General features: G+C 45.8%; 1 protein-coding gene across 1 annotated transcript in view; it reads left to right on the plus strand.

The window, feature by feature from the left end:
* Positions 1-132: 132 nt before the first annotated feature.
* The window catches only part of NECAB2 (N-terminal EF-hand calcium binding protein 2), a gene marked incomplete at both ends in the record, with an annotated part of 75,017 nt that continues 50,828 nt past the window's right edge, over positions 133-24,321 (plus strand). Inside the window, 2 exons of the mRNA XM_082289968.1 lie at positions 133-330; positions 9,504-9,528. Of these exons, the coding sequence (XP_082146094.1) occupies positions 133-330; positions 9,504-9,528 (223 nt within the window). The remainder of the gene's footprint in view (positions 331-9,503; positions 9,529-24,321) is intronic.

Genomic DNA, 24,321 nt, shown 5'->3' on the forward strand with positions numbered 1-24,321 from the left:
TCTTCGGGCAGCATCCCCCGCGGGTCCCCCCGCGGACCCGCCCGCTGCCCGCCGAGCGGCTGTGGGAGGAGGAGAAGGAGGAGGAGGAGAAGGAGGGGGAGTCCCGGCGGCGGGATGAGGCCGGGCTGAGCGATGTGCGAGCAGGCAGCGCGGTACTGCCGGGCCGGGGTGCAGAAGCTGCTGCGGAAGCCGGCGCCGGCGCTGCGCGGGCTGGACGGGCTGCTGCGCTGGGCGGCCTGCAGGATGGGCGACAAGGGCCTCGCCGAGCGGGAGCTGCTCGCCCCGGGCGCCGCCGCCGCCCAGAGGAAGGGCACCTCCGTCATCCTCGATGTGAGTGCTCCCTGCATCCCGCATCCCGGCTCCTGCCTCCCCCCGCCCGCGTCGCGCACCGCCTCGGGAGCGGGGATGTTCCTCTCGTCCTGCGCTCCCTGGACCGGCGGGCACGGGCTGGACCCCGGGTCTTGCAGTCCCCAGTTGGGTGGGTGTGGGTGTCCAGCATCCTCTTGCCCTTGTCTCGCACCCACTCAAGCCCCTCGGGATCCGCCGGTATTTCCCAGGTCCAGCATCTCCCGGACCAGCTGGGCAAGAGGCTGCAGCCCGGCTTCTCTGCTTCCCTGCAAGCACAGGCTGCACGGGCACGGGGTGCACCCCGGACCTGCATCCCGCGAACAGCTTGGCATCAGGGTTATTTCTCGGATTCTGGGAATGGCATGCGGAGCAGGTCCTGCATCTCTCGGGCTGGTTGGACGTAGGGGTGTCCAGAATCAGCAGCCCCTTTCCAGATCCTCCTGCACTGCCTGGGGCAGGAGGTTGCAGCCCGGTCTGGCACCCACTTGTCCAGATGCTGCACCTACTAGATTGTCAGGGCAGCCTGGGTCCCATGTCCCCTTGCCCTGCACTCTCTGGGACAGCTGGGAAAAAGCTGCACCTTGGTTCTGCATATTCTGCACTGGGCTGGGCACGGGGTGCAGTCCTGGATCCTGTACCTCCTTTCCTGAGTCCTGCACCTTTTTTTTTACAGGCTGGGCATGGAGATGTAGCTTGTATCCTTCACCTCCTTGCCAGGATCCTGAACTCTCTGGGCTGGCTGGGCATTGGGGTGCACCCTGTTTCCTGCACGCTCTGAACAGGCTGAGCGTGGGTGTGCACCCCAGGTTCTGCAGCCTTTTTCCCAGGTCCTGCATCCCCTCGACCAGTTGGGATGAGGATGCTCTGTAGATCCTTAATCCTGGTTGGGGGGGACTGGTAGGGATGTGCTTAGTGCCTCGATTGCTGTATTTTTAGACTTTCTGATTAGGGAGCTAACGAGGCTGTTTGCACTTAAATCAATTGGGAGAATGGGGTGGAATTAGCCAGAGTGCAAATGGTGTAATTACAGTCTTTCTGCAGCATCCAGTAATTAAACACATAGATCCTCTGTTTTGCTATCTCCTAGCTAAAAAAAAAAAAAAAAAAAAGTAGTGAAAGCAAAAATAAACTACTGAGGCATTGGCTGTAGTAAAGGATAACTCATGCTCTCTCACAGATAGGATAGGCAGTAGTAGCTCTTCCAGGCAAGCCCTTGCATTTTGCAAATAATTTGCTGAACCCGTAGGCATTGCCATGGGCTGGAGACTCCGAAACTCATTCCATCCCTGAGCACCCTGAGCTGAAAGGTATTTTGGTTCCCTGAGGCACCATTGTCTCTAGTGGGTTACCAAAAGCAGCTCAGAGCGCAGAGCACTTGAAGGATGACCCTGCCGAGTGGAAGGGGCTGGCAGGGGGCAGCTGCAGGCTGGGGGAATGAGCTTCCAGGGAAAACAGAGGACGAGTGCAACTCACACCATTATGTCTTTTAAGTTAACTTGTTCAGGGGGGAGTTCCTGGGGTTTTTCCCAATTTTTGTTGGATTGTTTTGGTTTGCTTTGTTTTTCAATCTGCCCTGAAATTGCCAAAATTTCACAACAATTTGGAAATCTGAGTTTCAGAGCATAAATGCAATTAGGAAGCAAAATTCATACATTAAATTTATGTATGAGGTTTCTTTAGTTAGGAGTGTTTTGCCACCAAAATGATATCTTATCCATTTGATTTTACTATCTTTAAGTGATTTTTTTTCCACTTTGAGGTTTGAGCTTAGGAAAAGAGACATGAACTTTCAGAATGGGAAACACGGTAGAGCATTGTATTATTTCAGTGGGAAGTACAATAGAGCTGGGTGTGCAGCTCCTGATCATTTTTCCCTTTCACAATGGTACTGGGAGCCCTTTCTCACCTGCTGAAAGTAGAAATGCATTCTGGAAATGTAAGATTTGAGGGTTTAGGGTTTCTTTTTCCCCTCCTTCCTTAGAACTTGATTTTTTCCTTTTTCTCCAGGCACAATAGGAATGCCAATTGAAGCTGTAGCTTCACTGTAATGGGCTCTTCAAGTGCACTGCAAGACCCCCCTTTCATACAAAGGGTTTAAACACAGGAACACGTATTTAGCTTAATTTTCACACATTAGCATGAAAGTAACAAGCAGCCCGCTGAACGCTCAAGGATGGTAACCTGTTTTCCATCTAACTCTTCACATTTTTGCTGATGGATGTGCTGGGGAAGCAGTGAGTCCCAGCCATGCAGCAGTGCAGCTTCTCGGTGGGGGAGGATGAAGCAAAAGACCTGTAAGATTTTATGTTTAGCTAACACGTTTTCATGAGCTGGTGTGCTATGTAGGCAGGTCCTTGGGGGCTGGGGGAGGAGGGGAAAGCTTGGGTTTGGTTATGAATTAGATAAAATGGCTCTGACACTAATAGTATCTTAGTCACTTCTTCCTCTTCTGGCTTCCTTTTAATTCATCCATCCCCAGTGTTCTTGTTCTGACTCCTCCATGAGAGTGGCTGGTGTGTCAGAACAAAGTTCCCTGTGTTCTTTCCACCAAAGAGACACAACTGTGGTGTTGTGGGGCAAAACTGAGGGCTGAAGAACAACAAAACGCACCATGGGGGTAAGATGTCTTCTGCCAACAACCTGGCTACTGCCACTTGGAAGATGAATCTTAACTCTGGGCTGGCTTCGATTGTTTTTCTTTTATTTTGCCTCTGGCCTTTTAGGTAAAGGATTAAAAAAGGTTGAATTATGTTTACTAGTTCAACTCAAAGCTATAGGTTTCCAAATGTAAAAGTAGCTGAAGTTGCAGATTTTTACCAGAACCCTGGTAAAAATCTAATGAAGACACTTAAGTCCTAAACATTACCAAAAATAGGCAGCAAGTAAAACCATGGAATGAGAGATGCTCTTTAGTGATGGTAGTGGAACAAGTGGAGGTGATGTGTCACTCTAGGAACCAGGAAAACATCACTTTGAATTGAATGGTCAGCTCTTATGACATTGGTCAAATCATCATAAGGGGTTGGGATTGAGCAAGGGGTCTGTACCCATCCTGTGCCCACCCTCAGGTGCCTTCTCTGGGTCTGCTCCAGCTGCAAGAGCCCAAGGCTCAGGGCTGGCAGCATGTGCAATCTGCTGCAGGTATTCCCACTCACACCAGACACTGTGGGTGGACACTGGATATCCAATGCTTTCTGCACCCATGAGGACAAACTCCCTTTATTAAAAACTGTCACAGTGCTGCTCCAATCCACATGTGGAGATGGTGGCATTTCCAGTCAAGAAAAAATCCTCAATGTCACAACGCTTATGAAAAGGAGGATGTATTATGTGGGTGTATATTCTCTGTGGCTAAGCCAGTGTGAGATTGTATTTGCTGAGCGTGGATGAGTGCACGTGCAATACAGAGCTGAGGTGGATACCTCTCAAGGCATAGGAAATGTCTGGGCAGGTATTGTTCTGTCTGGGAGAACTTCAGAGCTGGCTGACAAACTGTCCTTGCTCATCTCTTCCTGCCTTCCTGTCACTGCCAAAAGCCTGTGTTGACAGCAGGGGTGTGAACTCCAGAGCATGTGAGGCCTGGCCAGTCACAGCAGCTGCAAGTGAAGATGCTCCATCTGGTTCACAGCTCATCTCCTGCTTGGCATCTAAAGTAGGGATGGATCAACCTTGGCTATGGGTGAGCATCCCCATGGCAGGACTGTGAGCCCCAAGCAGCACTGGCCTCCCTGCCTCCTTTCTTGCCGATGGGGACTAAATGCATTGATTTTTGGCTTTATTTTAAACACTCCTGAAGAATACAGTTCCATTCATTGCAGGTCAGATGAAGCTTTCTGCTTTATCTACCCTGTATTTTGCTAAAAACTAATTTTGACCCAGATCTGACTTTTTTATTCTTTGACAGGGTCAGAAAGATAATTTCAAATCCATCTCTCCTTCTTATGGCTTCTCTTTCACCCTCTCTTATGTGGCCAAACCTTGTTTGTGCTTCTTCAGCCCCATGGGATTGAGTGAGGTGTCCAGATAGAAGATACAGAGAGTTTGATTTGTGCCAATGGTGCATTTCCAAACATAGATCCAGAACCTCCAGTTTTCCAACTGTTTTGTCAACAACAGGATTTCCAATGCAGTCCTTAATAGCAAGGCTCTTGCAGCCACAGGAATCCCAGGAATCCCTTCTCAATCTCTTCTGTTTTGATCTTTTTCCTTCTGTTTTCATTTTGTTTGTTGGGATTTTTTTTAAAGGTTGGTTCATTCCCCTTCATTTGTCCTTGTTTACCTTCTCACTTTGAGTGAACTATTTCAGAGGGCTATTTTCCTCCTCCTTAATCCTCTCTTTGTGAAATCTATGGTTTGACATTGGTCCCTTGAGACGTGCCTGCAGGCACAGCTGGAGAGGAGGGCCAGGGCAGGCCAGGCTCTCTTCGTTCAGGAATTGCTCACTGCAAGGTACATAATCACACAGGAGAGTCCATCCTGCTCTCCTCTGATCTTCAGGGCTTTGGAAATGGGTGCTTGAAATGAAGCTGAACGGAAAAGTAACTTCTAGTGCTGAACATCAGCAGGTCAGAACATCAGATGCAACTCTTACCTTTCTTGTGCAACTTTTATTTAGGACAGTTAGGTAAAGTCTAAAGAGAAGGTAAGAGTGAAAGCAGAGGCTGGGACATGGTGTCAGCTGCCCTTCTCTTGGGGAGGAAGGGAAAAAAAGAAAGATTGCTTTGAAGTGCGAAAATGCCCAGAGACCTGGAGTTCTGCAGCAGCCTTGTTTTGTGGGGAACCACTGCAGATGGGACAGTATTTCCACACCAATGGCATATTCCTTACTGAAACACCAAAATAAAGCCTTTCTCCTTGCACAGGGAATGCTCATTAGCCTGAGAATGCCTAAGAAGATAGTCCAAAGTGACATTCATTTGTTATTTTCTCACATTATTGCCAGAAGGAGCAACAGAGTGAGGCTGTAGGAAAGGAAATTTCTTCTGATACCTCAAGTTAGAGAACTAAAGGCCATACCTTATGTAAAACCTTTTCTCTAAAGGAAGTGTCAAGACTTGTAGGGCGAGGAGCAGAAAGAAAGAACGGAATGCAGGAATATAGTAAGAGGATTAATAATTTTTTTAGGTCTTTGTGGGTCTCTGGATGTCTTCTCATCCATAGGCTTTCCTCATGCATGAGACATGATTATGTTTGTCCTCAATTCTGCACCCAGATTATGGTGGAAAACAAAATTTCAGCTCTGCTGCATTCTATTTTAAATCAACATCATATTAACCTGGTGAAGGGATAATAAACTCCACAAACCTGTAATAATTCTTGGGCTTCTTAGGGGAGTGCTTTTGTGAATGTAATAAAACTTGTGAGAAAACCTTCATTAAGCAGCCTCCAGTGTGGCATGTTCTCATCCAGGAGCTTTGAGAAGGCAGAACTAAATGTTTAAATTTGAAGCCATCATTTTGTTTTCAAGTTTATTATTACCATCAGAGTTTTGAATTGCTTACTTCTGGCAGTCAAATATCTGTAGTAGCCATTTGAGAGTACAGCAAAAACATATATTTAGAGAAAACCTGTTGGAAATCTTGACACAAGTTCTTTGCTCTAGAGAAAATAGTGTTTATATTCATCTAAACCTCTGGTAAATGGGTTAAGCACGCACAGGCAGCAAACTGCATGCATTGCCTGTATAAATCCTATTAAATGGCTTAATGCCCATATTGTGGGCATCCTGTGGGCTCACTGTGTGACTTAGCCTGTGCTTCAGGAGCTTTGCTTAACAGCCTCAAAGCACAGCTGATGGGGGACATGGTTGCTGCAGTACTTGAAGTGGATAATTTCTCATTTACCATCTGAAATCCATGCGTTGGCCCGACGGTTGGAGAACTGGAGGTGATGGAGCAGAAAGAGCATCCCTGGTCAGGCTGTGCAGCGCGGCGGCTCCTGCTCCGTGAGCCCCGTGCCCGTGGGGATGTTCCTCAGCCAGGTGCAGGCACAGGAAGGCAATTGCTGCTGGGGCCTGGCAGGACAGGGCACTTCTCCATCCATATTTCATTACCTCCTCTCTCGCTGACCTCCAGGGCTGCTGCTTGACTAAGTCTAAGTGACTTTGCTGCTGAGTGAGGATGTCAGCAATGGAGCTGCTGGGAGCCTGCAGAGCGGCTGCGGGTTGGATGGGCTTTGCAGCCTCTGTGCTGGAGATGACGCAGCATCCTGACTTGTATCCCCTTCTTCTGGAGCTGGTGGGAGCTGTCCCTGCCCCTGGCTCCCTGGGAGCCTGGCACCTTTGTGGGTTTGCTTTCTGGCCCATAGGGGAGCTGTGGGGGGCTGTGGTTTCCCCTCCATCCCCAGATCTTACACCTTTCCCTTATGGAAAGCCCCCCACCTCCTTCCCGCAGTGGAACAACTAATCCAAGACCTGAGCAGAGGGTGTCTTTGGGCTGTGTGGGGGAGGGCACTCTTCTTTGCTGACCTAGAACATAAATCCTGGGTCTTCACAGCAGCAGCATTTTTGGCAGCGCTGCCAAGCTATCACAGACTATATTACATCTTTATCAGCCTCCCGATGCTCATTCCAGTGTTCATACCTTGATGCAGTGCCTGCCTGTGCTGACAGATGACTTCGTCTTAAATTGTTTTTTCCCTCCAGGTGTCCCAGTTTAATTTTTTTTATGTGTGCAAATTGTAGGTGGTTCAATTAAGTTGAAAGAATAAATCCTGCTCATTAGCAATTACAAAACCAAGCAGTTTGGTCCTGTAGAATAAACTTTGATAAATAACAGAGCCGATGTGATCTTTCATCAACACATTCATTTACAAATAGTCATACTTTAGGGAGTATCTGGGAGAGTTAAAGCCCTAAAATGTTCACTTAGTGAAGCTGGATAAAAATACTTCAATTTCTAAACATTTCTTCCATTTCTTAATTTATTTTTTTTCCTGTTGCTCCAAGTATTCCTTGCAAGGTTAACAGCTGTGTGGAGCAGAACATGGCAGGTTGAGCCTTTCTCCCTTTTTAATCTACATTTTACCTATTGGTTTTGCCTTTCCATTCTCCCTCTGCCAGCTGTGCTTAGTGGGATGGTGATCTCTCAAGGGACCTTAAAACAGGCATTGCTGCTTCTGTGTTAGACTGGCTGTAATACCTTGGTTTCAAAGCAGTGGGAAGAGCAACAGAAGGATGTATTGATGAAAGAAAAAGCCCAGAAATAATCAACATCCAGGAAGAGAAGTACATCATCTGGAGGTGCTCATGAGGAGTGAGGATTTGGAGTGTCCAAGCCATGAAAAGAGGAATATCTCATGCAGTGGGCAGGGCATACTGAGCACAGGTGAGGGCTATGTGCTAAAGCCATACAGCTTGCTGGGATCCTGCTGGGATTTATTCCTTCTTCCCATAGACAAGACATGACTGGCTGGCCTTTTAAAAGCCATATTTAACTTTAGTGAAATCTGTAAGTATGGAGAGAGGTAGGATTTCCCCCCCCCAAGAAACTTCTAATTGCTCTAAAAAAATGGAGGTCAGCACAAGAGGAGTTTTGATGTGGTCACAAGCTGTAACCCTTGTAGGCAGTTTCCATGACTCCCAACACTTTGGTTTGGCTCAGGCAGAGGGGTTTTGCCTCTGCTGAAGTACACCAGAAAGTCCTGCTTTGACTCTGCCCCAGGCTGCATAGCCTCACAAGAACTTTGGACAAAAGAATGATTAATGTTCCTTAATTAAGCCATATTCAGTGAAATAGCATATTCTGCAATTCAATTTGTCTCTTGGGGTTCTTGTTTTGTGCAGCAGTTTCTCTTCTGATATTTTATTTTTTTAATGGTTTTGTGACCCAGAAAATATGAGATTCTATTTTACGGCTGAGTCTGATCTGTCTTGCTGGTGCTTTTATTCCCTCCTCAGGGAAATTTCTTTGTACAACTAAAATCTCTGCTCTTGCTCAAATTAATAGGGTCAGGCCTGAAGAGATGATGAGAATATTTTACCTTTTCTGCCCATGTTAATTTTTTGGTAATTTATGACCATTGGTAGTGGCCATTTTCGGCAGGAACCTGTAAGGTTCCAGCCTTCACACAAGCCTTTTGCTATTAATTGCATTGTGTTGGCAAAGACAGTAGAGCAGAACAGCACAGCCCTGGAGAAGTAGATGAAGGATGTAACTTAGGCACACAGAAGTCATGCAAGACACAAGAAGGATGCCAGCTCAGCTCTGAAAGACTGACAAAGAAGAAGTTATGCAAAACAAAGATACTGCATTTAAGTCAAAAGTGGGGGATGAGGAGCAGCCACCTAAAAATGACATCAAACATTGAAGACAGACCCCAAAGATCTGTATGAGAACTTCTGATAAGGGTGTGAATATGTAAAATAAACCATATGCATCAAGTAAGTGAGGACAGCTAATGAATGTGTAACCAGTGTGTATGATAAAAACTCTGCTTACCCAACACTCATTTAGAGGAAGGACCCCCGAAGTGACCAGCTGATTTTGGTATCAGTATTAGGGGACTGTTCCTCAGAGGAGGCCAGTGAGAAAAATAGCAGTTGTTTCTGCCCTCCTTCTCCCCAGCAAGTTCTACAGTACTACACATTATTGCAATTCTTTTCCTTCTGAAGTGGCTATTTGATTCCTCTCTGTGGGCTGTTCCTCCACACTGTAGTTTTAAGTCTAAATATAATCTCCTTCCCACGCAGGAGACTTGCTTTTTAAAAAATTGTTGTAAATAATTTTTCTTTCAGAAGTGCAGAGCTGTGAAACTTGGTTTAAGACATTTTATTGACTCCAGAGAAATTGTCTGGACTGGCTGCACGGCTGTTGTAATTTTTTTTAGTGTGTATTTTTCTGGTGTTGGGTCCACTGTTTCAGCTTTCTTAAGTGAGGGAGGTGCTGGAGGGCTGAAAGCATTTCCACCAGTTATCCCAGAGGCAAGCATGCTGGTACTGTACCTGGCAATGGTTGTCCATCAGGTTGCTCTGGGGGAGATCAGCTGAGTCTTGGAAAGGGTGAGCTCAGTGAAGCACCTGAATTGGGTCTTGAGGGGTTGGAGCACTTGAACCTGTCCTGTGTGGGGGGCTGAATGTGGTCCTGGTGCAAAGGGCTTCACCCCCTCGTGTTGGACAACATAGTAAACATGTTTCTCTCTCTCTCTTTCAATTCTAGATTTTCAGAAGAGCTGACAAAAATGGTAAGTCTGTGAATTCATGCTTCACATTTCTTGATTGGACTATTGTCAGTATTACCATTTTTCCTGGTAGTAACATCCAGATGTTTAAATATTATTCAGTTTACTTGGTCTGATGCTGATACAGTCAAAACATCCGAAAAGGTTTCATTACTTTTTTGGAAAAGATATTCTTAGAGCAGAAGTGAAACTGGCGTGCAAGTTGGCATGGCAGAATCCACCAGATTTAGTGCAATTTCACAAAAACAATATAAAAATATATCACAGGTAAGTGGTAAATGAGGATCCACCCCTTGGTAATCTTGAAGTAGCTTTGAAAAGCAGACCTAACTTGTGAATATTAACAATTTGGTCCCTGAGGGACTGGGCCCACACATCAAAGGGCAACACGTACTGATGTTGCTTTCAGTCTGTGCCTGTGGAAAGCTGAACACCTGCACTGAGCCCAGCCAAGTCCTTACATGGGAAATAACATGGATGAGTCTTCATCAAAAGACTTGGAAGGAGGGAACTGGTAAAATAACAAGCTTAAGGAAAGAAATCAGTGGGTCCAATTCCAGGATCTTTTCCACCCTGAAAAGCTCTTCGATAAAATCCCAAGAGCTAGTATCTATTCTTTCCCTGTTGTACAAGAAGAAGATTAAATATGCATCAAAACTCTGTGTGTTTGCAGTGGGACATGTGGGAGGGTTGTGCAGAGGAGCACAGGGGAGAGTTTGTTTGTTCCCTTCCAGCTTTAAAGGAGGGACGCCTGATCTCTGCAGGTGCCCATAGATGTGTATCCTTGCTGCCCCTGGGTAAGGAGGGTGCTGTCAGCTGGCTCACAAATAAGCAGTAAATGCCACGCAGCTGTGGGCACTTGGTTATGACAACTGACAGAGTAATGAGATATTGAAATTTGTTGCTTAGAAAAGTTGAGCAGTTGTGTGATGCAAGGAGAGTGGAGAGGAAAAAATGAGTTTATGTTCTTGGCACCAGACTGACTGAGTTCAGAGATGGTGCTGGGCAGGTATTTGAACTGCTAAGGGTGGGAGCAGGGAGTGAGGAGACCAACACCACTGAGCACAGGCAGAGAAGGCAATTGCTCTTCTGAAATTTGTCCTGCCTCTCCTAATCCTTGACAGGCACTGCAGGGAGAACAGCTGGATCTCTCAAGAAAGGCCTGATGCTCTTTGATGAAGGAGCTATCTCCATCTCTGCTTATACTCTCACTGCTTGCAGTGCAGGTGACCTACAGCTACAGTGTTTGGGCAGCACAGCCGGCACTCTCCATGGGACTAATGCTGCCCTACCCTTTTTATGGAATCTGGAGGACAGACTGTCACAAAGCAGTCTGGAGTTAAGTGGCACCTCTACCCCCAGGCTGGCTCCTGCGAGGTGACACACTGGAGCATGTGTCAGTCTGGGCATCACTGCTCTCCAGTCCCTGGGAGCAGGGCTGTCTCTGTGATCCTGGGGCTGTCCTCTGAAGGACTGTACATCCTGCAGTGATTCTCCTTATGTTTATTTAGATGCTGCTTTTTTCTTGACACAACACTAGCCTTGCTAGCCATGATGACCAGTTTCACCAGCCATTCATATCTGCTGAACTCTGGATAACAGAGTTTGCCACTCTTTGTAATTAGCTCAGTGTGTTCCTCTGCAACCTCTTAGGGTCACAGCTCCCACAGCCCCTCTTCAGCCTCCTGCAGCTCACAGCAGCTGCTGCAGGAGATGTGCAAGAATATTTCCCTTGATACAGCCTCTCTGAAAACTAGAGCTCAGAGGTTTCCAGAGCCAGAGGTAATATCTTTGTATTTAATATCCCTGAGGATCTCTTTTTCACAGTTTTCTCTTTGACATTCTGGACTTGAATTTATTGATTTGTTGAAATTCAGCCTATTCATGGCTTTATCTGTTACAGCTCCAAGGAACAGTGGAAGCGTCAGTCTGCTGCTTTTATGTCTCACAGCAGGTGCAGTGCACAGCCCTCTGCAGAAGAATGAAAATCTCACACTTTCCTTTTTTTGTCAGAATCCCAGGATGGGGCTCTGAGCCCTGGACAGACTGTTAAAAACACAAGTCCACGGATTACCAAAATATTTTACTCTGTTAACATGCTTCTGTGGTCTCCACACCTGCAGAGGTTCCTGTCTGGCAGGGACCTTGCTCTTTCTAATTAACCAGCTGAGATGGATCACTATCCAGTGCTGTGTGATGGTGGCATACTGGGGAGAGAGCTCTCAGGGCAGGGAGTGCTGGCAGCTTTACCCAGAACTGGCAACCCTTGCTTTCCTCAGCTGTGCCAAAGCCACTCCTACAGACCTGTGTAGGAACCCTACGGAAACAGGGCAGGGGAAGATCTGAGCAAAACTTCTACTCTCGACATCTAGTTGAACTAGAACATCTCATTTAACTTTTCCCATGCAGAGATCAGATGATTAGAGGGTCACCTAAAAGGCAAAGGAAGGGATTGTAAAATTAAGGAGTAATCTCATTTAATGTGCAGTAAAGAGGTCATAAATTTGGAAATCTTTTCAGCATCTTGATTTTTTTTTTTTTTCCCCAGCCTGGTAAAAATGGCACATATTGTGTTAAAGCAGCGTGGCTGGTTCAGACACAGTAACTATGGAGCCTGATTGTGTGAATTTAAGAGCATCTCCCTCCTCCCCCTTTCTTCCAAACCTTCTCCACATAAATTGTTAATTCATGTAAAATTGGATGTCCTTGCTGCAAGATGCTAAACCACGTTATTGCCCCTGCCATGTTCAGGTACTTGTACTTAGGTGATTTGATTCAGTGCCTACATGTACTAAAAGGCTGCTAATGAAGCAGCTCTTGCTTGTTAAAAGACTTCTTGGTCTCCTGCTCCAGAGAAGTGAGATTCTGTCTATAATGAGCTAAGTTCCCAACCTTTTCCCCAGTGATAATATCAAGCAGCTGGATTTACAACTATCTACATGATAAACTCAGAAAATGGTCTGCATAAGACACCTGGAAATGATGAGCACATTGGAGGTAACTGCATAAACTGACAAATGGTCTGAAAAAGGGAGAAGGGCTGGGGTGTAAGCTGGCAGTGAATAACTCAGCTCCAGTCATCCTTTGCAGGGGCATGGCTGTTAGTCATTCAAAATAATCTTTTTCTTTTGTGTAGGAGTGTTTTTCCTTTCTCTGCTAATAAATCCACCTACTGTCTTGTAATCCTCCCAGTCCCAGTAAACAATACTTAATCATTTAATTGGCATGTGCTGGGAAAACTGAGGCATCTTATTTTAGGCAGGTGCAGCAGAGCTGTCAATCATCTGAGTTATCTACTGTGTACTTAATCCTCTCATTAGAAAGCTGCTAATCAATTAAATAGCCCAGGATTCCCTGTGAAAGATTAAAAGAGTTTTATTTTGACAGAATAGCATGTCTGCTAACAATTCATTATAGATATGCATCTTCCCCAAAACTGATGTTTTATCTGGAAATCTCCGACTCACTGCAGCTACCCAACCCCCATGCCCTGAGTGTAACTAAATGCCAAGTGCATCCAGCTTTAATCTGTGGTTTAGTTTGGTGGGTTTTGCTGTCATTATTAGATCCTGTTCATGGAAATGGTCATCAGTCTGACCCATCCATGGGTCTGACTTGCCAGGCAATGGGGGTTAGGTGGTTTCCTCTGGACCTCTGTCCTGGAAGATGAGAGATACAAAAGGAAATATGCCAAAAACTTGGCATATGGTTATAAAACACCTACAGAAAATGGCAGAAGGGGCTGGCAGTGGTGCAGTGTTTCACCTGATAGTGACCAGTGCTGAGTTAGTATTGTGGTTCAGTCAACCTGGTGTCTTCCTGTTGCTGCTGTCCTTGTGATTTCTGTACCAAGAATGAGCCCAAACTGTTCTGGTTCTCCCTTGAAACTATCATATCCAGAGAAGGTGTGGATGGGAATGAAGCCATTCAGCATATGCTGTCTTGAATAGCTTCTGTTATCAAAAATGAAATACAATGAAGTGTGGAGAAATCCAGAGTACAAATGCTGAGAGGAGGTTTCAGTGTTCAGTTGATCTGAAAGGCCTGTAGAGGACATAGCAGAGCTAATAAAGGATAAAAAAACAAAGTGTGAATGAAGCAGGAATTGGTGGTTGGAAAGGGCTTTTTGGTTAAGAGCCATGAGGGCAATGGCATTGTGCCCATTTCTATCCCAGTAGGGTTTGTCCTTCAAGTAGCTGCACACAGATATCTGTTAGTCACTTAAGAGCTCATTAAATGAGATTTATGCTGCTATTCTGTGTAAGGAGAGGTCTGCACATCCCCGTGTTACAAGTCTCATAGCAAATTACACTACAAACCACGGGGGGGCATAGAGAGAGCTCCTGGCAAGCAGGGAACATAAATAGCTTTGCCCATCAGCATCATAACAAACTGGCCAAGGAGCCTGGTCAGCTGCATGTGGGGTTGTGCCCTTGTGAGGAGAATAAGCTCTGCTGCTTACACATGAACTGGCAGTGCTGCTCTGCCCAGTGGCTTTGTGGCCATGGTGCCACTGCTGACCACCTGGTACGGGGACCTCACAGGCCTCAAAAGCTGGAAAAAGGCAGAAAAACAAAACTAAGCAAATGAAAAGCTTCAGGTACATGCCTCAGCCCCAGCCTGAGATGTTCAAGAACTCAAGTTCTTCATAATGTTCAAGAAGGCCTGTCGTAAGCGTCACTTGAGTAGAAATCAGTCTTGTTAATCACCAGTACACAAAGGGAGTGAGGTTTCTCCCATGGATCATGTTTCTTGATGAAGGGATGGTGGTGGGAGAGCAGGCAGAGTCCTGGGCCTTCAGCAGCAGGAGAGGGCTGAATAAATCCTGGTGTAGTGGGTCTCCAAAAGAACACGTGAGTGAAGCTACCAGCAACTTCCAGCCTTTCACAAATGCTGTGTGTCTGTCCTCAATGTCTTGTTTGTAGGCAGAGACAGTTCCTCTGAGGACTTTAGGGATCTGGGGAACTTGCAGGATGTTTAGTGGTAATAGCTCTCAAAGTCTCACCCAGATTTTCCAGACACCACTTGGAGAAATTATTTTGACTCCCTCTAGTGAGCCTAAAGTAGGAAGAAATGGGTGTTTTGTCTGTGGATGTGCTTAGAGCTCAAACTCACAGCCACCAGACTCAGGTCATCATGTAAATGTTTCCTTTTCCTCCTTTCACTCTGAGAGTGCCCCTTGCTGATTTTGAGTTTAGTACAAAAATTGGGGCAAAATGGAGTGAAAGTGCCTCTTCAGTCCTGGCAGTGTGGGAGCACAGAGAGAGGGATGGAGAAAAGTATCACTGATGAGCAGATGGTCCAAAGACCCCGTTTTTAGCATGGTAATTGTCTACAAGTTGTTTTTAAGACTTGAAATACTTATCTTCCCCCTTCTCCCATGAATTTGAGGCCTTTTTAGAAAATACACTTGCAGGGGACTTGAATGGTGGTAAGCAACTTGGACTTTAATAACATGGCTTTCAAGGCATCAAGGAAGAAAATTAAAGCATTCTGATTTCGGCTGCTTTTACTGGATCTTAAAAAGATGCCAAGTTAGGGCACTGATATTTCCATATACATATAAACAGTATCAGAATAAAAAGACCCTGAACACCTCATAAGCCTCTTATTGCACACGTAACTCTTCCTTCCACAGTCACAAGTCTTCACCTATGGTGAATTGTGCTTTTACTGAGAGCTCTTGGGTGTTTTGCAGTCCCTGCCTTAATGGGCTATCACTCTTCAAAACCACTTATTTCTAGACCCAGGTAATTACCTTCTGCATGGCCACTGCTCCTCATGTGCTGGGAAAACCTTGAGCTATTCGTATCCTGCTGGTGCATCTAAATTAAGTCATTAGTTCTCAGTGAGAATATTTATAATTCTTGCATAACAAAACCAGTATTAGCAGCCACCCACATATAAGTAGAAAATTTCAGTGATGAATCAGGTTTTGTAAGTATGGATAAATCTGATAGGTTCTTCCATGACCAGATGATCAGTCTAAATGTATTTATCTTTGTCTTTTAAGTAAATAAAAAAAAAAGATTTGCATTTAGATAGGCTAGATTTCATGTGACAATCAAAAGGCACCTTGTAAGACTGCATAGTGACCTTTATTTACAAGGAGAATGTTTGAATCTGCTTTCAGTTCTTTAGATTCCCGTATCACCCAAGCTCTCTCAGTTACCCTTCCAAGTCCTTGCAAAGTTCACAGCATGTGGTTTGGAAGGGATGACATCTGCTTAAACTGGGACGTGCTGGTCCCAAAATAATAAACAAACCTATCCATCAGATGATGAATTTTGAGATCATGTGGGAATTGTGAAAGGTGGCTGCTGGCCATGCTCCACAGGCTGTCATTAGATGTGTCCAGTACTTCTATCCACCCTTTACCACTATGAACCTAGGAAAAGATTCTGTGATTTGATTTTCATCATTGACTGATGAAAAGGCACTTCCCACCTGTTCATGCCCTTTCAGGGCTGCTTTTTTCATTCTTCAAAGATATGGGGGTATCTGGTGCATGCTGTGTGCAGCAGAAGTGAAGAACTGGGAGGTTTTAGGACCTGTTTTTCTTCTCATGTCACTTCTTGTTAACAAATTCATGTTAGAATCAAGGAGGGGGGAATTTTTTTTTTTTTTTTTTTTTTCTGGACTGTCTTGATTCTGCAGAGCAGACCTTGAATTGGGTGCACTGGATTAGCCCTTTTTAAACAACTGCACCCTCATGTGCTACAGGCTGAGTTATGCAGCAGCCTGGTTTAATCAGGGCCCACACGTGGTTTGCTTAGTGCAAGGCTTAAGCCAGAGAAGGTTTGAGCTGGGCAAGGTTTGGATTCAGTCCAGAAACTCCCCCAGGAACTCAAGCCAATGATGTGACAGTACATAAACTTTTATTTCTGCAACATGCCCATATTCCACCTATTTCTGCACAGCAGCAATTTATGGCCCATCAGTGTCCAAAATTGTTATTTCTGTCCTGTTCCTAAAGCCTTTTCCTGCTGAGAGAACAGTCAACCAAAACAGAAAGTACTGTAAGATCCCTCATGGACAGTGGGCAATGGGGGCACTATTGGTCTCAGTGTGACCACCACATGTAGGGAATGGGATTGGGGGGATTATAATGAGCTGGGAATACTCCTCTGTTTAAAGAGTGCAACTGGCTTGCTGACACTTCAACTGGTATCTGATAGCTCAGGTACCTGACTGATATTGTGCAGAATGCCCTTTCCTCATTATTTAAGGTACTTTGCAGGTGGCCATCTCCTGTCTCCTTGCCCTTTTGCTGTAAAATCTGCAGCTAGAATATCAAACCTGACTTAAAGGAAAACTTAGAAAATCAGCTTTATTTAATATTTGGCCTCCTTCAGGTGTGCTTGCTGCCTGTGGTGCTTGCTGCCTTGTGACTGTAAAATACATTCAACCACACATTGGTCCTGGCTGCCCTTTGTGCCCAGCACTATACCTTCTTGTGGCTGCTGAGCCTTTCTTTCCATTCTTTCTCAAAAATCCAGCTGCTGAGCAAAATCTATGGTAAAAGCCATTAACTGCTGTAACCTTCAAGGCTTCCTGGTATTTCTGCATTGGCAATAGATGGATTTGAACCTCAGAGTCAGTCAGATGCCCAAACATGCAGGCTTTCCCACTTTCATATTAGGCTACACCTCAGTCTATTAAAAACTTAGATGATGCTACTGACCTGAAGGGTCATCTTCCTGTGAGCACTGTCTGGGCAGAAGTATCAGCCCTTGGGTCTCTGCTGACCTCTGCTCTCTGCTGGACCACACTCAGAGTGCTCAGATGCAGAGGAGCAGACTAACTCAGAGCTTTTGCCTTGGAAACTACTCACCAGTCCGCCCCACACATGGATTTCCAGTCTGACCCATCAGCTGAGCCTTCTTGCTGTCTGTGTTTGTCCCTGTTAGAGGTTCAGACCTGCCTGCCCACAAGCATCTTCCTGTGGTTCATCGAACCTCTTGCCCTCAGGAGCTGTTGCTCCCTGTGCTCAGTAAGTGCTGATCTGGCAGGGCAAAGAGATGCCCGTGTTTGGGCTCTGCTGCACACACTGGGCAGTGGGGCAGGGTAGCTGTGTTCAGCCTTTAGGGTGGGTTGTGTGTGCGTGATGGAGCCTGTGCATTTCTCTTTTCCTGCTCTATCCATTCTGTCTCTCAGCTCCTCCTTTCAGTTCCTTTAGTACAGAAGACAAACAGCAGCTGTGAGTGTCCCTGAGAGATGCAGGGAGGGGACATGGAGCAGGGGTTACTGCTTTAGCCTGGCAATTTGGGGCAGAGCACTTGATCTGGAGGGCAGTGTTTCCAAAGCCTCCTCTTGGCTTTGAAGTGAGCCAAGGTCTGACATGTGATACAACCCAAAGAAGGTGGAGTTTATTTTCTTCTTCTCTTTGTGGATTGGCAGGTGTGGGTTTTTCTTCTGCAAGCCCCATTAGAGGCTTCAGCTGGACAGGAATAAACGGGATATATTATTGTAAGAGATTTAATTATCATGTTGCAAATTGTGGAGGGTGGGAATAAGGGATCGTGGTTTACCAAGGAGACTTTTAAAAGCTGCTCAATTAGCTGAGAGAATTTTTAAAGATGTTTCTTTCCAGAGGCAAAGTTGAGAGATTTAATTGGGGGCTGCACAGCAAATGTGTGTACATGGCATGATGACAGCCAGCAAAGGGCACGATAAACACTTATGGAGCTATCACCTACTTGTAAACCCTACCCAAAAAATTTAAGTTTCAGTGATAGTGCCTTAAAAGTGGTGGTTCTTGCCCTGTTTTTTCAGGAGCATGGGGATTGTTGACCTGGAGAGACACAGCTGTAGGTACCCTGACAGCCGTTTTAGTTGAAACATTATATTCACATATTTTCCTTGGCCATGGGAATCTGCCCTGACATCTCTTCTGAGTTCATGACACAAATCCTGAACTGATTCCAGCTCCTTGTCTGGGCCAAGGGGTTGGGAACATCCCTATGGTCTGGCTTGGGTTAATGGGTAGCAAACATCAAAGGGGAGATAAAGGCAGTGTAGCTGGGCAGGCTCAGGAGGTGACAGCCACGAGCACTTCATGGGTTTGCCGAGGTTTGGCTGCACCAGGAGCACCTGATACCTGTGGACAGGGACATAAACAGTGCAGGTTTGGTGGGGAATGGGGCATTCCCCTGCCACAGGGAAGCTTGTGGAGATGAGATGTAGCTGTGAGTGTTGGCCCAGCCTTACCCCAGTGTCATGCTCCAACTTCAGGAGAGGAGGGTGTCTGCAGGAAGGTCTGTTCTGCATGGAAAGGGCTGCACTAGGGAAAGGGAAGGCTCTGGCTACAGTGGCAAGCCAGGGGAGAGATGGACATGGAGGATTTAACAATTTTTGATCTATCTCATTAATATCTCATCTTGCTGTATGTGGGAAACTTTTCAAAGTGGAGACAGGAAATCAATATTTCTCCTGTTAATTATTTTCTTCGTTATTGTTTTGCTGGGTTTTGGTTTGGTGGGTTTTTTACAGATATGCAATTTTGAAGTGCTTGGAAAGGACTTCTGCAGCTTGACTGGGTATCGTATCCTGGCAGATTAAACAGGTGCAGGCTTTGGGGACTCAGCTGATATGTGGCAGTGACCAAGGGACACAGCTTGTGTGGGAACAAGCTCTTAGGGTGGACATTTGCACTCTGAGTGTTGGGAGACTTTGATGCAGTTCTGTTTTGAGCCTTTTGATTAAATCCTTATGATATCTAGTTTCTCTGCTAGATGTCCATGTGGAGGATGTCAGCTGCTGTTCCCTGTGTTACTTTCCTGCTCTTCCATATTACCATCTCTCCTTCTCAACTGTGTCCTTTAGCAGGGGGATGAGGGCAGTGTGTGGGGCTCTGGAGCCAACAGTGCACTCCATGTACATGTACCATAACTGAGATTAGAAAAAGGCCTGGTTTTGTCCTGCTCCCTTGGTGAGAGTGTGTTGGTGCCACAAGTGTTCCCCAAGCTGCATTCAAAGGCATGGAGGGGCTGTGAGATGACTTTATGCCAAGGTTCAATCGGTGTTCAATGAATCTCCCTCAGGAGGGCTTGGGCACGACGCTGCCTCGGTGGAGAGATGCTCCAGCCTGGATGTTTTACCCTGTTTTGAAGTGGAGCAGTGGTGTGGTTTTGTGTGCTCCCAGCATGTTACTGAGGAGTGACAGGGTGCAGGGTGACAATACACACCCAGGTGGAGGTGACAAGCGTGTGGGGCCTCCTTCAAGTGCCTTTGCCACCACCACAGGCTTCTTGTGGAACCCACACCTCATATTATTTCTCTTGCTACACCACCTAAATCTCACTAAGATGTTCTCTTGCTACTTCTCTTTCTTGGTGGCAGGGCTGTCCTATGTTTGCCTTCAAGTTTAATCCCTGGGAAGTTCCCTGGGGGGAAGTGGAGCAGATCCTTTGTGGGGGAAAAGCACTCTTTTTGCCTCTTTGTGTGCATGCTCTCCTCTGCTCTTGTTGCTGTGGGAACAAGGGACAGCACTGGGCTCTGGCATCCTTTTTAATTAGGTATCTTCTGCAGATCAGCTGTATTTATTGAAGATTTTTTATTATAGCTTTTAAAATTAAATAAGGCAAAAATTGAATCCAGAACAAATACACTGCTGCAGGTTATCTTTATAATGTGCTAGCAATTTTTGCCAGACAATTGTGAGAAAATATGTTCTGGCAGCCTGTGTTCAGGCAATTGGCGAGGAACAGCTATAAATCATGTGTATCTTTTTCTTCCACTTATCTTCCTCGCTCTTTTAAAATGCCAGATAACATACGTTGGAGAGAAGGGTGTATCTTACTGACTTGCAGTGGGGAAAGGCATATCTGAAGCTGAAACAATGATACATCCACAACTGTGTCTCCCAGCAAGGATAATCTGATGGGCAGGAACAGCTAATCTTTTTTCATGGAGGCTGTGTTAGCAAGAGTGAAAATGGATGTCCATGACTGAGAAGCAGGAACTTGAGTGTCTTTGGTTTCATGGCTGGCTGGCTGGCTGCACCATGGGAAGGTGGTGTGTTGCTCTGGAAAAAGTCTGCAACACTCTCAGAAAGTTTTAGAGGAGGAAATAATTTTAAATTATTTTTTGAGTGGAACTTTCTTTTCTGTGACCCTGCTGCAGCCTCAGTGTAGAGGTGAAACCTGTCTGGTGTCGGCCAAGTGCCGCAGCCAAGCTGTGTGCCAGCTGCAAAGGACGATGCTCTGTTCACGCTCCTGCTGCCCCTCAGCAGAACTTTAAAGGGCTGGTAGAGCTGGGCTCAGGTTCAAGAAGCAACTCAGCCTGGGCTTGGGGTTTGGATCCAAGACCAGCTCACACTGCCAAGTTTCTGCGTTAATTGGATGCTGGTATTGGGGACCCCAGCCTGACAGGGTGCAGATGTGAGTGGCTCCAGCCCCTTGTTACTCATGGCTTTCTAACCTCAGTCTGTAAGAGCAGCCAGATTCTAAGATTTTGCTATAATTATCAGAGAGTGGCTTTTGGGTGCTTCTGGTGCTTGGCACATCCACGTGGGGGTTCTTTTCCTTTCGCCTAAGTATTGACTCCAGGAGCCCACAGAACCTGTGCTTTAGGCACACAGTGCTTTGGTTGTGTATTGTTCTGCTGTGCCAGCACCAAAGCACAGGCTTGTGCTTGGTCTGCTAATCAAAATAAGGGCACTGAGGCTTATTTTCCTTTCCAAAGGATTTTCTGTTCATTGTGGAGATGTTACTTTTCCAGCTGGCTGATTTGCTGGCTTTCGAACGTGCTACACTTTGTTAAGCAAGGCTGCTTTTCCTTCCTCGCCTTTGTAGCACCATCAGCTGCTTTGTTTTTTTTCTTCATACATCCCTCCCCACCTTCTAAAAAAGGTTGAACTAATACTGGCAAAATGTTCAAGATTTAACAAAATCTTTACCAGTGTATTCATATTAATAGGCTCCTCAGTATAGTATAGTAATAATAGTAATAATAGTAATAGTAATAATAATAATAATAATAATAATAATAATAATAATAATAAATGGAGCAATCTGCACCCTAGCAGGCAGGAGCAGCTGCAGAGCTGCCATGGCACCACGCTGCCACCCTCCTTGGCACCAGCACCATCTGCAGAGAGAAAATGTGCAACACTCATTAACCCTTGTGACATCCCCATGGGGTGGGATAAGAGGAAAGGAAGGATGGAGGGGCAGGAAGGGACCATTAATTAATCTGAAATATTTCTGCCTGGAAAGCTGAGTTATAGGAAGACACAGCTTGTCTGGCTGGTTTTCAAGCTGGAGACCAGAGGTAGGGAATGGGGAATGCATGTCTGTCCCTGGGCTTTATGGAGCTCAGGCTTTGGCTATATGCAAACACATATTTGTTTGAATTGTCTTGCTATCCTTTTGTAGCTGGAGTGATAGTGGTATCAATTAATACACTTGGTATGTGTCAAACAGTGGGGGAAAAAAGTGTGTGCTATAAGTGGAAGTACTTGCATAAGACTGTAAAAACAAGATAAAATATTTATATTTTTCAAAGAAAGGAACTAAACTTGTTTCCTCTCTCCTGCATCCTGTAATCTAGTTGTAGGAAACAGCACAGTTTAGATCTTGCAAAAGGTTTTCCTAAGCTGGAAATCAGAGGGGAAAATGGTTTTCTAGCATTTAAGTGGAGGAAGAATTAACTGAAAAGAAGTTATAAAAGTGGGGCTGTCCATAGTCAGGATTATTAAATCCTGCTTTAACAGGAGCAGCATGAGAGAATGAGGTGCTAAATGCTGAAATCCCGGGGAGATGAAGGGGAAAGGAAAAACCAAGCAGTGGGAGATGCTCTTGCAGAGCACTGTCTGCAAAATTGGCTGGAGCAGGACACATAGCCTTAAAACTTTTCAAACCCAATTGTTGCTTTCTAAATGAGGTGCCTGACATTTTAAAGGTCAGCAGCCAGGGAGAGGGTGACCGCTGTTCAGCAAATGCAACCCGACTGTGCTCGCTGCCTTGCTGTGCCCTTCACATCAGGGCTGGGGCTGCCTGATTGCCTGGGAAGACAATTTCTGTAGATGTTTCCTAAACGGACAGATTTGCAATACCCAAAAGAGGAAGGGTACCTGATACTTTTCCCATTTCCCATTTCTCCTCCCTCTAGGGGGCTAATAAGGGGGCAAGTGGGCAAAGAAAGATGGATGGGAGGTTGAGGTTGGATTCGGGTAGAGGAGACGGAAGAAGAGAGTGTCCATTGGCACCGAGGCATCAGTTAACAGCAGACACTCCTGCCCTGCTGGCAGCTGGGGCCGTGGGGTGATGTGCCACATGCAGCACCTCAGCATGTCCCTGCTCCATCCCAGCGGGGCGAGCCCTCTCCAGACACAGCACTCCCTGGCTGAAGGCTCAGGCTGCTCAGAGCAAAACTCAGCTGGGAACTGGCTACAGCTGAAGGAAAGATTAGCAGGGCAAACAGATCCACGTTTTTTTCAATATCAAAAGCCTTACACTCTGAATCACTGGAACCACTCGCCCCCTTCCTGTGTGTGTTTTCTGAGAGCCCTGCACTGACCTGAGCAAATGTATTCATAGAGCAAGTGACTGGATAACCAAGGCAACATAAAAGAAAGCAGTTTTCTTATATTCATAAATCAGTACAGAACAGGACTGGGCCATTGCAGTACAGCCTGAGTAGGCTTTTTTTCTTTTTACCCTCTATCTTCTAGAATTTTAGTATTCAACTTTTAAGCCTGCAGTATGAATTTCTATGCTGGACTGCTAAACCTTTGAATTGTCAACATGCTGAGCATTTTGATCCTTTTATAAAACAAGAATGAGGATTAAATGTTTCTCACTGCACAGCTATTGCAGCAGCACTGGGTGCAGATTCACAGAGGCTGATCTTGCATCAGGAGCCATGTTGTTCTGTAGCACAGACATCCCGTGGGATTTGGGCAGGTAGGAAACCACTGAGCTGACTGTGAGCTTCCTTCTGTCTGCAAAAGCACATCAGTGTGCTCCATGAGAGAGGCAAGGTATGGAATTAGCTTCTCTTTAATTAGGGTGGTCCTAGAAGGAAACAGCAAAAGTTGCATCATCTCCCACACCAAACGTCACCAAACCCTCAGTCAGATATATCCTCTGACCAGGCACCATGGCATGGCCTGACCAGCACCCTGACCCTCACTAACTCCACTGGTTTTGCAAGGACTGTTTTGTTTCCCAGCTCCTAGCTTATTATGTCCTTTATTTTTTTTTTTTTGTGTGTGTGTCTGTAAATGAAACACAAATGTTTCAGGTTCACATGTGTACAAAGAGGCAAACAGGTCCCTCATGAGAGGGAGGCTAATTCCTGCTAAATTCACCCATAGCTCTGTGCACTGAACCAGAAAAAAAATCCAACCTGTGCTAATAGTTTGGGAAGGCAGGAAATTTTAGTGGGTTTCCTTCAGGCAAAGGACAGCCTGCAGAGATGTGTGCTCCTCCAAGGCTGTGACAATGCTTATCTGCTTTCTGGAAAGCTTTTTCATGGCAGGTTTGGCACTGACATGTGAGCTGGTAGTGTTGGGAGGCAGAAAACATCTCTGTAAACTGCTGCTTTGATGAAGCTCTCAGATGAGACTTCTCCTCCACCAGGATGCTTCTTTCTTCAAATGGGTCCAATCTCTGCTAATAAATCACCTCCTCCACACGAGGAGGGTTTGATCAAACATCACAAGAGATATCATCAAGGGCTAAACCTAGCATTTTCTATTCCATTACCTAAAGCTCATAACACTCAGTGTATCAAAGAAGTACACAGTTCCCTCAAGCATTTCTATCTCCAAGCCAGGCAACCTGCCATGAG

The sequence above is a fragment of the Coloeus monedula genome, assembly GCF_965178545.1.
Source record: "Coloeus monedula genome assembly, chromosome: 13".
Taxonomy (NCBI): domain Eukaryota; kingdom Metazoa; phylum Chordata; class Aves; order Passeriformes; family Corvidae; genus Coloeus; species Coloeus monedula.